A 12,066-nucleotide genomic window follows, 5' to 3' on the forward strand; every position below is an offset into this window, starting at 1 on the left:
CAGGCATCTTGGCCTATTGTGTTGCTAATTGTGGTCACTATCTCCTCAATCTCAAATGTTGTTAAGATTAAGGATAGTGACAAAAAAAAAAAAAAAAAAAAAAAAAAAAAAAAAAAAAAACACCCACAAACACATACAACAGTTTATGAATAACAGCATTAGTCTAAACACTTTAGAAGTAAATTCAAAATGCCTAATTAAGATCAAGGGGTTCAGATTAGAGGTTTAATTTGAATAAACATGATGATGTGCCCCAAGGAGACCTTTGTGAGGGGCCGCAGGGAAGATCTCTGAGCCCTAAATGACTCACTTGATTGGCTTGCCAGTCCATACCTACTGTGTCTCTTAACAGTATCCTTAGACTTTCCTTCCAGAAAGAAAGCCTTGCAACTTCCCTGGAAGAAAAGCAGGGAGTTTGAATAGGGAAAGGTTAGATGAACTATGTCCTTAAGAATGAAAAGAGTCTACTGGGACCCACTAGAAATAGTGTAAGAAGGTATCCTGGCTATGAGAACTATGCAAACATTATGGGAACTTGAACTTTCTTATTGATATTGATGCACTCTGTAGAGTGGTTAACAATAAAACTTTAAAATTTATGAACTAATTTTTTCAGGCAAGCCAGAAAAATTGGGAAACTAAGGAGATGTTTTCTCTTCCTTGGCCTTGGGGAACAAAAACCCAAAGAAATGTTATATTAGCAGCTCTACAAAGAATAGAAAAAGTGTGCATCTTTGGAAGAGACATGGTTCAGAAGAGCCCCAGGAAGCTGTCCAGGGTTTAAGGAGTGACCCTGCAGACATAGCTAACAAGAGACCCTCAAGTTTTTCCAAAACAAGTATCTGAAAGGAGAATATTTAACTGAACTTAACTGAATATTTCTGAACTTCTTAGTTTGAAAAAAAATTGGAATGCGATTATGAAAAGATCCTTTCTTATGAGATGTTTTTATTTGTTTTCTTGGCAATGTTGCTTCTGTCATGGCCAAAAGCCAGAAGAAAAAAAAAAACACGCTTCAAATTATTTGAATACTCCAGGTTCTCATAAAAAACTCAGTGACAGTTTGATTCTATAAGCTATAAAGAGCTGGCTCATGCAATGCTCTGGATTTTAAGTCATATTGGGTCAGAGTCTTAGTCCGCATCTGTGCGTGAAAATGCTCATAATGACAGCAAGGAAATTGTGGGCTGTTTCTGAAAAGCTTTAAGGAAAGGGCAAGCAGACATCTGCTCATGTTGCTTTAGGCATTCATCTACTTGGGATAGTTTGGACCCTTTCCACTATTCTGAAAATTAGAAAGAAAAGGGTAAGGTAAGAAGATTCTTTAATAACATCATGGTGCATGTTTGTTTTTTTGTTAAACTGATATATAAGATATCACTACAATAAAAGGGATAGTAAAGAAAACCAATAATCTAAAGTACATTTCCATTGAAAAAAAATTTCATAAAATTTCTAAAACTCATTTAGTCAATACCATTTTTTAAAAATTAAAACACACACACCTATAGCAGTTGTGTGTACACACGAGTGTGTGAGTGTGTGTGTGTGTGTGTGTGTGTGTGTGTGTTTTAAAGGCAATGCTATAACTCATGTTATCTGGCATCTCCTGTTCTTAATGAAAATAGAGAAATGAACTAGGCAAAATTTTCCATTGAATAATTACTCTTAACTTCCAATAATCATGCTTTTTAGTTCCTATACTCTACCTGGTTAGGCATTTAAAAATTTATATTGTCCATTCATTTTAGTCTCTCTCAACTCATCTGTATTCTGAATACAGGTCACTTCCAATGTCCATTTTCTCTATTACTGCTTCAGTGCAGAAATTGTCACACTATGTCCTTACCCCTGCTGACCTCTATCAGGTCAAGCTTTCTAACCTCAGTCGAGCCCTCTTTGCTGCTCCAAAATCCTTTTATTTGGCTTTGCTGGCTTCCACCCAATTTCCTCAGTGGCTCTTCCAGGCCTTTATGCTCACTTTCCCAAGTCCAGCTCGCCTCCTTCACTTTCAGCAGATGACTTAGAACACTTCTCTGCAGAGACACTGGAGCCTGCTCTTCATGCACAGTCTCAACTGCTCTCTTTTTCAGAAATCTTTCTATACCTTCATCCTTTCTTTCTCAGTTTGTGTCTGTTTTCTAAGAAAAAGTATATATCCTTTTCCTTTATCAAGATTCCTCTTCTTCTTTCATCCACTATCTCCTTTGGCATCAAATATACCCTCACCTCCACATATCACCTGTCTCTCCCTCTAGATCAACTCACCTTTCAAGAGTCTCTCATTGTAAACAAACAACCCACCCACCCTTTTGTGACTCTGCAAATGATGAGATGTCTCTGTGAACATTTTATAAGAATAACTTAGACCCACAGACTCCATATCCTTATGAACGTATTTCTCTAATCCCCTGCAATCTTGATTTCTTAATACACTATAGAAATTACGCCCCCATAGGCCTTTTTGCATATTTCAACCTCTTGGCTACACTTATCCTATTGAACACCTTCAGAAATTCTCTCTTATTACTTCTTTTACTTCTCTCATGGTGACTTTGATAGCTTACTTGGCACTATGTTCTCTTTCTACCTGAATACAGATATTTACCAAAGATCTGAGATTCTCTTCTCTCATCATTCTGTATACTCTACCAAACAAACTGCTACCAAATTTTCAAATTCCATATTTCTTACTTTGTGTTTCTATGGTTTGAGTCCCAATCTCTTTCCTTAGATCAAACCCCCACTACCTCGTCGAACATACCATGTACAAGTCTAGCCTTCATGTCCAATTCAATGGTGTCCCTAAATCAAATTTATTATTGTCTTTTCCCAAATCTCCTCCCAACTTTCTTACTTTTGATAATGACATTTCCCATTCTTCCAAAACCCTTTTGCATTTGGCAAATACCTATTGTATGGTTATAATATGTAAGTCATAAGTTCTAGGCATTGGGGATGCAGGAATACACAGGATGAATGAGGCTCCTGTCCTTGTGAAATTTACTTTCTATTCTGGGAAAAGAGAAAACAAACAAGTAATTAAATAAAATAAATTTGGTAGAGGCAAATGCTATAAAAAAAAAGTAAAATGTGCCCTAGCCAATTTGGCTCAGTTCATAGAGCATCAGTTTTGGACAGAAGGGTCCCAGGTTCAATTCCGGTTAAGGGCACATGCTGGGGTTGCACGCTTGATCCCCAGTAGGGGGCGTGCAGGAGGCAGCCAATCAATGATTCTCTCTCATCATTGATGTTTTTATTTCTCTCTCCCTCTCTGAAATTAATCTATATATTTAAAAGCCTAAGTGACGGTCCGACCATTCAACTGGTAGCTATGACCACCAGGGGGCAGACGCTCTGACTGGTAGCTATGACACCCACTGACCACCAGGGGGCAGACACTCAACGCAGGAGCTGCCAAGCTGTGGTGACTTGGCAGCAGCGTTTCTCGGGTGACGCACCCAGGAACCAGAGAGGATGGAGCCTGATTCCTGGGTGCATCACCCGAGAACTGCCTTCTTGCAATCCGGGACCCCTCAGGGGATGTTAGAGAGCTGGTTTCAGCCAGATCCCCACAGGCCAGGCCGAGGGACTCCACTGGTGCACTAATCCGTGCACTGGGCCTCTAGTAAAAATGTATTTTAAAAAAGTAAAATGTGATTGATAGACTATTGTGAGTTTGGGCTGTGGAACCACCAAATTAGGTAAAATGGTCTAGAAAACCTCTTTGAGGAGGTGGCATTTGAGATAAGACTAGAATAAGAAGAATGACTGCCATGCAAATACTGAAGAAAAAGCTTCTCTAACAGTGGGATCAGCAAGTACAAGAGCTCTAAATGTGCACATGCCTGTTTTCTTTATTCCCACTTCAATGCATCACTCTGATTTTAATTGCATAAGTCTTATAGAGTTACCTCAATTTTTATCTCTTTTGTATCTATTTCTTCCTGGTTAAATTTTCATTACTTCTCGCTCTCCATCTATTTCACCTTCCAGTGCATACCTTGTATCACTACACAATTAAACTTCCTAAAGTAAAACTATATACGCTTGCTCCAAAACCTCTAGTGACAATCCCCTACCCCCACCCCATTATTTCTTGAACTATTATAAACTTGGAGGTGTAACATTAAAATCTGTTCATGGTGTAACCTCAAAATATCTTTCAGTTCTTCTCTTCCATAGTGCTAAACACAATCTACCCAAATTAGTGTTCAGAACCATCTTAGATATTCCTGCCTCCAAAATTCCCCATTATGTCTCCTCCACACAATTTGGGCAAGTCACAGCCCTCCCAGCCCTTTTAGCCCCACCTCAAATAACCTTTTCCTTGAAGACCCTTTATATTTCTCTCTTAAGCCACAAAGAACTTCTTCCAAGCATTTGTCATATTTTGATTTGTCTTCCTTCTCTACATCTCTTACTATATCAAGAGATGTTTTCAGATAGTGACCATGTTATTTATCCTTGTACTAGTGTAGTGCCTCACATAGATGGCATTGAATAGTATTTGCTGAATGAAGGAATAAAATCAATTTATTAAACCTGAATTAATACTTATTTCATGATACCCCAGGTGGTTTCCTTTTTTTTCATTTCTTTTATTTGTTATCTTGAGACCTAGATATAAAAAGTCACAAAGCAGAGACCTCTGATTATGAAATAGTCTAGTAAGTTTCAATATGGCCACATTTGTAAAAGTTTATATTGAGGAACAATAAAAATACCTTTATTTCAATGCTGCATAATCCATGTGGTGTGAGACAAATCACTTTCAGTGAAGTGCTAATTGATTGATTTCTGCTCAGGATACATAAAACTGCTTAGCAGTATTCAGTGCTTAAAAAATACATGATCACAATCATATAATCTCAATACGTACCACGTTACTGCAAGTTCTATATCGAATATTTCTTCCCTCACAGCTCCTAGGAGACAAAAAGAAAAACAAATACCTCATTACTACCTATGAAAGGCTCAGTATTTGAAATATCCTATATAATAAAGAGGTAATATGAAAATTGACCATCATTCCAACACACAAGATGGCTGCCCCCATGTGGTCAAAGATGGCTGCCCCCATGTGGAAACAAGATGGTCGCCACAAGATGGCCAGCAGGGGAGGGCAGTTGTGGGTGACCAGTTCAGCAGGGGAAGGCAGTTGTGGGGGACCAGGCCTGCAGGGGAGGGAAGTTGGGAGGGACCAGGCCTGCAGGGGAGGGCAGTTAAGGGTGACCAGGCCTGCAGGGGAGGGCAGTTAGGGGCAATCGGGCTGGCAGGGAGCAGTTAGGCGTTGATCAGGCTGGCAGGGGAGTGGTTAGGGGGTGATCAGGCTGGCAGGCAGAAGCGGTTAGGGGCAATCAGGAAGGCAGGCAGGCGAGCGGTTGGGAGCCAGCAGTCCTGGATTGTGAGAGGGATGTCCGACTGCCCATTTAGCCCTGATCCCGGTGGGCAGTCAGACATCCCTTGAGAGGTCCCAGATTGGAGAGGGTGCAGGCTGGGCTGAGGGACAACCCCCCCCACACGAATTTCGTGTACCGGGCCTCTAGTCCTATATAATAAAAGGGTAATATGCAAATTGACCCTAACGGTGGAACAACTTGGAACAACCAGTTGCTATGACACGCACTGACCACCAGGGGGCCGATGCTCAATGCAGGAGCTGCCCCCTGGTGGTCAGTGTGCTCCCAAAGGGGAGCTCCACTCAGCCACAAGCCGGGCTGATGGCTGCGAGTGCAGCAGTGGTGGCGGGAGCCTCTCCCACCTCCTCGGCAGCGCTAAGGATGTCCCAGAGGGAGCAGGCCTAAGCCAAGAGTCGGACATCCCCCAAGGGCTCCCGTGCTGCCAGAGGAATGTCTGATGCCATCTTATGCCTGATCCCCTGGGGAGCAGGCCTAAGCTGGCAGGTGGACATCCCCTGAGGGGTCCTGGACTGTGAGAGGGTGCAGGTGAGCTAAGGAACCCCCTGAGTGCACGAATTTTCATGCACCAGGCCTCTAAGCCTCTCTTTTCTTCTGAGTACATTCTTACTGGAGTTACACTCAAATACTAAATTGAGCAGATCTAAAGAAATTGTACATGTAAGAATTGTAACTAAGCATTTGGTTGTTAAAATAAGTACTTACACTTAGTTCTTATTTAACCAAATAAATATAAATGCAAGGTTTTCTGTAAAGTATTAATATTAAATGAATCCTGTCTTAATTATTTCTGGTATGAAACTGGAGATATTTCACAGAAAAAAACTTAAAATTGTGAATATGATAAAATTTACACTTACTGTTTAACATGTTGTATAAATTATAAAATGGATATAAAAAGTTGTAATTGTTAAAGAATTATTTTTATTTCTAAAATACATATTTATTGCAGAGATTTTAGGAAAGAAAGATTACCTAAAAGTTAAAAAAAAAATCCCTCATAGTTGCCTCATCTAAAGATAATCACTATTATTTTAATTAATTAATTTTTTTCCAGTGAGGAAATAAATCACATCACTTATACAATTTTGCAGCTTGTTTTTTCTAAATTTTGAAAGTATTTTCCCACAATTTGACAACATTTTGAAAGTTACATAATATTCCAAAAAATGATATAATTTATATAATCATTCTATTACTTAAGTAATGTCTAATTTGGGGGGTGATAAATGAGAATGTAATGAACCATATCCATGCATATGCTTTACCTAAATTTCTGACTATGTCTTTAGGGTAGACAAATTTCTAGAAGAATTACTGGACTAAAGGGAATGAACTTTTATAAGCTCTTGATAAATTACATTCCATAAACTTTGTGCCATTACATACTCCCATTAGCAATACATGGGAGTTTTCATATTACTGAACTCTTATGAACAAAAATAATCAATTTTTGATTAAGCATTCAGTGATGACACAAGACCAGCAGTTCTCTGCTCTTTTCACCTTAGTCACAATGACTTAAATGTTAGACTCAAAACCATAAAAATCCTAGAAGAAAACATAGGCAGTAAAATCCCGGACATTTCTCGTAGCAAGATTTTTTTCTGATATATCTCATCGAGCAAGGGAAACAAAAGAAAAAATAAACAAATGGGACTACATCAAACTAAAAAGTTTTTGCATAGCAAAGGAAACCATCAACAAAATGAAAATACAACTCACTGAACTGGAGAACATAGTCGCCAATGATACATCTGACAAGTGGTTAATATTCAAAATTTATAAAGAACTCATACAACGCAACACCAAAAAAACAAACAATCCAATTTAAAAATGGGCAAAGGACCTGAATAGACACATCTCCAAAGAGGATGTATAGATGGCCAATAGACATAGGAAAAAATGCTCAAAGTCACTAATCATTAGACTGATAAAAATTAAAACTACAATGAGATATCATTTCACATCTGTCAGAATGGCTATCATCAATAAATCAACAAAGTGGTGGCCAGAGTGTGGGGAAAAGGGAACCGTCATGCACTGTTGGTGGGAATGTAGATTGGTGAAAAAAGAGAAGGGATTAAGAAAAAAATTCATATACACATACAACAGTATGGTGATTAACAGAGGGAAAGGGGTTGGGGGAGATAGAAGAGGGTAATGGAGGGATAAATGGTGATGGAAGGAGACTTGACCTGGGGTGGTGAACACACAATACAATATCCAAATGAGGTATTATAGAAATGTACATCTGAAACCTATATAAACCCAATAAATTCGTTAAAAAAAGTCACACTTAAAAAAAACACGAGTAAAAATATATATATATGTATACATACATACATACATACACACACACACACACATATATATATATATATATATATATATATATATATATATATATGCTATATATGCATGCCCAGCAACTGAATAACTGCTAGCAGGCCAGGGTGAGGCTGAGTCTCTGCACCTATCAAATACCTGAGATAATCCATACTCTGGCCTGATCCCACCAGCTGATGCAGGCCCCCTAAGGTGTGTTCTAGAAAGAGCGCGGGGAGCTGGCATAGGCGGATAGCAAGAGGGGACATGACTATGGACATCCCTGGGAGGCTGTCCTGATGGCTGAGGATCCTGGAGCATGGCTGCCCTGAACATTCCCGATGGTGTCACCGACCTGGCATCACACATCAAGGACATTCACCGAGTGGCTTTGGGGTGCAAAGCTCTCCGCCAGGTTCCTCCAGGACACAGAACACACCTTTACCCAAGACATTACCCCGAATATCAGCCCAGACTAATTTCCTCATTCAGCAAACGCTCAGAGTGCGGGTCCACAGCCGCTCGGCTGACGGGGATGAGCAGTGTTCCTGCAGCAGGCCATCCCTGCAGGCCACACCCCCAAACAGCGCATGAATCGGAGGACCAGGTCTCTAGTATAATATAAAATTCTGAGAGAATGAATATACTAATAACTAACAATTATGGAGTTTGAGGAATATTTCTAAGTTTGTTATATTATATAATTTATTTAATCATCTCAGGCACCCTGGGAGTCAGGGTACTATCATTTTACCCATTTTACATATGAGAAAACTGAAACTTAGGGAGGTTAACTAACTTGCCAAAATTGCACAACTATTAATAGAGCTGAGATTTGATACCAGGCCATCTGGCTTCAGAGCTTACACTCATAACCATGATGCTTTACTGCCTCCTAATTCACTTGTTTGTCCGACAAATGTCCAATGAGCTCTTGTTATGTGCTGGGCAATGCACTTACTTCTGGGAACAAATATGACTTGGTTTTTGCTATTAAGAAAATGATTCAATTATAATTTAGTGAAAGGAATGCTAAATAGCATGTGCTAGGTCTGAGAATGTTATCAAAAAGTAAATGTCATCTGAAAATACAATTACACAAAGACTCTCTTAAAGAGATAGAAAGGTCCTAGGCTTAAACACTTGACCATAACCAGATTGACTATATTAATATGAGTTAACAAGAAAATGTGGCCAAGAAAAGAAAGAGCTGGCAAGGCTTTAGAATCATAGAAAAGAGGAGAATGCCAGAGTCATGGTTGTCAGTGCCCAGCCTAGCAATGTCCCAGGGAAAGGATACATAAACTTGAAATCCTGCATGTCCCATTGGCAAGGCTGCTGCCATCACGATGTGGATGCCTCACACTAACCACGCTGCTGCCAATGAATGTTCCGTTCCTCCCAGGAATTACCCTGGTTCTGATGCCATGTTGACCAAACAACTTGCCAAGAGTGATCTGGCTTTTCATGACTGCGCAGTGTGCTGGTCATGCTGACATGAGTATTCCGGTCCATGTGAGGGACAGTTCTATTTTTAGTTGTAGGTTAATAAACTGGCGTTTTAGTTTGAGACATTAATCTCATGGGTCAAGTCACTGAGTCCACCTCCCAGACAAGGATCCATTCTTGGTGTGATTACTGAAAAATATCAGGTTTCTGGGTCTAAAAAGATGCGAGCTAGGCTCCAGTTGATGGTACACTTACAAGGTAATGAACTCTACAACCCAGAGGCCTTTGATAGTGTGCCACTGAGACATCAGAATTGGCAGAATGTGAGATGTTTTTCGATTTTGAAATTCCAAGTGCATATGTGACATACTGCAGCGGATAAGAGTACTCAGTTTGAAACCAGAATCCTCTTTCTGGAATCCTGGTTTTATTCCTCAGTTTTGATATATCAGTTTGTCATTTGTAAACTGGGATACTATTACTTATCTTCTGGGATTATTATGGAGCTTATCAGTTAATATTATGAAGAACTTCCAACAATGCCTAGCATGTAGGAAACATGGTGTAGAAATTTGATAAATCAATTAAATGCATAACAGAAGTAACTATAATAGATATTGAAAGGGGGTTAAGGATGTGTGGAGAAGAAACTGTAGGCAGAGGCACAGAGGTATAAAAATATATGTTATATGTGCAAATTTTCAAGCACTTTTGTTTTGTTGGAGTTTTGGGTTGATGTGAGGAACTGTAGATGAGATAAATACCTTCTAAATTTGAACTTGGAAACAGGCAAAGAGAACTCATTGAAGGTTTTAAAACAGAGAGGATACAATGTGGACTTCTTGCTTTTAAAAAGTGAAATATGGTGTTAATCATTAAGACCTTAAAAACCACTGTTTTTCATCTCCTTTTATTTTCTTTTCCTAACTTTATCTCCCTAAACGGGAGAACGGAAACAAATCTGAAGTTGGGATTTGGAGTTCTGGATATTGGACTTTGCTCATCTCCTTGCGTACGCCTCTTATATTCTCAGGGGGTCTTCGCTTTTCCATCTGTCAAAGGGACATTGGAATGGCAGTGCATACAGTTATGATCACCAACTGAGATAACTTACAAAAGCTTTGTCCACATGCCAAGGGGTTATTATAGAGATATTGTTTGCTAGAAACAAAACAAAACAAAAAATCAAAAAGCAGAAAACTTCTTGCATTAATAATTTAAATGAGCCTTTGCCAAGAATTTCAAATTATAAATTCCCACACATGTTTTAAAAGCACCTTCAGATAATAGGAGATGTAAGCAAGTACTGTAAAATATTGATTTAAAATGCTTCAGCAAAAATAAAAGAAAAACAAAAAAAACTAGCAAAGAGAAACACTTGTTGCAATTCCCAAAGACTATCCTGTGATCGTCTAACATCTAATATTAATTTACCAATACTTTAATTCTGTCCCTGAATTAAGTATTCCATTTGTATATTCTACTACTTACATAGTGAGAGCTTCTTTAGTTTAATTGACTGAAATATGCTATTAAGGTGGTAATGCTTGAATTTGGGAAGATCCTCATTATGGAAAAACATTATCAAGTTGTGAATAATAATAGTGATACCAGCCTCTACTATGTGTTGTGTGTCTGCTATAGGTATCTGGCCCACTGTTAGGTATTTTGTGTACATTATCACTAATTTTCCAACAACTCTGTAATAGATGGATGAGAAAAGTGAGGCTGAGAAAGATTAGGAGGCTTAATGTCATATACACAGAAAAGAGAGAGCTAAAGATTAAAACCCAGGTTTGTCTCACTCCAAAGCATATAAAACAATAATAAAAATAAAGGAACAAGATATGCTTAAGATGCGTAGAATACTAACACGAGATTAAATCTGGGAAGCGGAGCAGAGAGTTGGCCTTGGGGTTAACTGTGCTTTATTATTACGACACCAATACATCAGCCGCTTCTCCATTCTGGTAAATCCACTTCTAGTTAGTACAGGGTACCTGGACACACACTGTACACTTGGAACATCTCCAAGGCAACTACACTTGTCAGTTAAATGCGATGTGAAAGAACTTAAGGACAGAGCAACTTGAGTTTTTTAAAAGTTCAAACTTATTAAACCTGAATATAATTTTTGCTTAAGTAATGAAGTGACTCTTCCACTGCAAGAATTTTAATTCTTGCCAAGTGTGAATTTCTTCATCCAAGGCACTTGTCTGGGCACAAAAGCCTTATCTGAGAATTAAACAGTAAAATATATTTTCTTTTTCTCCTTTTAAAAAAATAGTTTGTTAATATAAAACAGCTGAATAGTTCCCTTCAGATTTAAACAAAATGAAATCTGCCTCTTGGAATAAAAACAAACTTTAGATATTTTAGTCCACAATGGTGTCTGAGGAAAGCTATAGAGCACTGATCACAGAGAACGCAAGTCAACGCATTCGCTCCACGAAAACTCTGACGTAGCGACAGGCCCGTGTTGAGGGCGGTAAGTACTGTGCCAATTAAGGACTCAGAAACTGGTCCACGTATGAAAGAACAAGATATAAATAAAAATATATCCAAACCAAACTTGTACAGAAAGTTCCTTATTTATTTCAGCCCTTTACACCTGGCCCGTCATTTATGAATGTGAACTAATTCCTTCTCTCAAACATGGAAATCACCTCCATCACAAGTTATTTCCAAATTATTCAGAGTTTAATTCACTCTTGATAAGATTAGTATAGGCTTGTGGCATGTTTTTCTTCATCTCTCATGAACACATAATGAGCTACCTAAACCCTTCCAATCCCTAGATCCTGATATGATCTCCGTTTCAATGATCACAATGTAATGACCTGAGAAGACATGAGTGGCCTTGGAAAGT

General features: G+C 38.8%; 1 protein-coding gene across 2 annotated transcripts in view; it reads right to left on the reverse strand.

Annotated features, from left to right (window-relative positions):
• The window catches only part of ADAMTSL1 (ADAMTS like 1), a 409,739-nt gene that overhangs the window by 349,540 nt on the left and 48,133 nt on the right, over window positions 1–12,066 (reverse strand). For both annotated transcript variants that reach the window (XM_080667642.1, XM_080667641.1), the window contains exon 3: window positions 4,883–4,928. In XM_080667642.1, coding sequence (XP_080523768.1) covers window positions 4,883–4,928 — 46 coding nt within the window. The remainder of the gene's footprint in view (window positions 1–4,882; window positions 4,929–12,066) is intronic.

This window comes from Plecotus auritus (genome assembly GCF_963455305.1).
Source record: "Plecotus auritus genome assembly, chromosome: 5".
NCBI lineage: Eukaryota > Metazoa > Chordata > Mammalia > Chiroptera > Vespertilionidae > Plecotus > Plecotus auritus.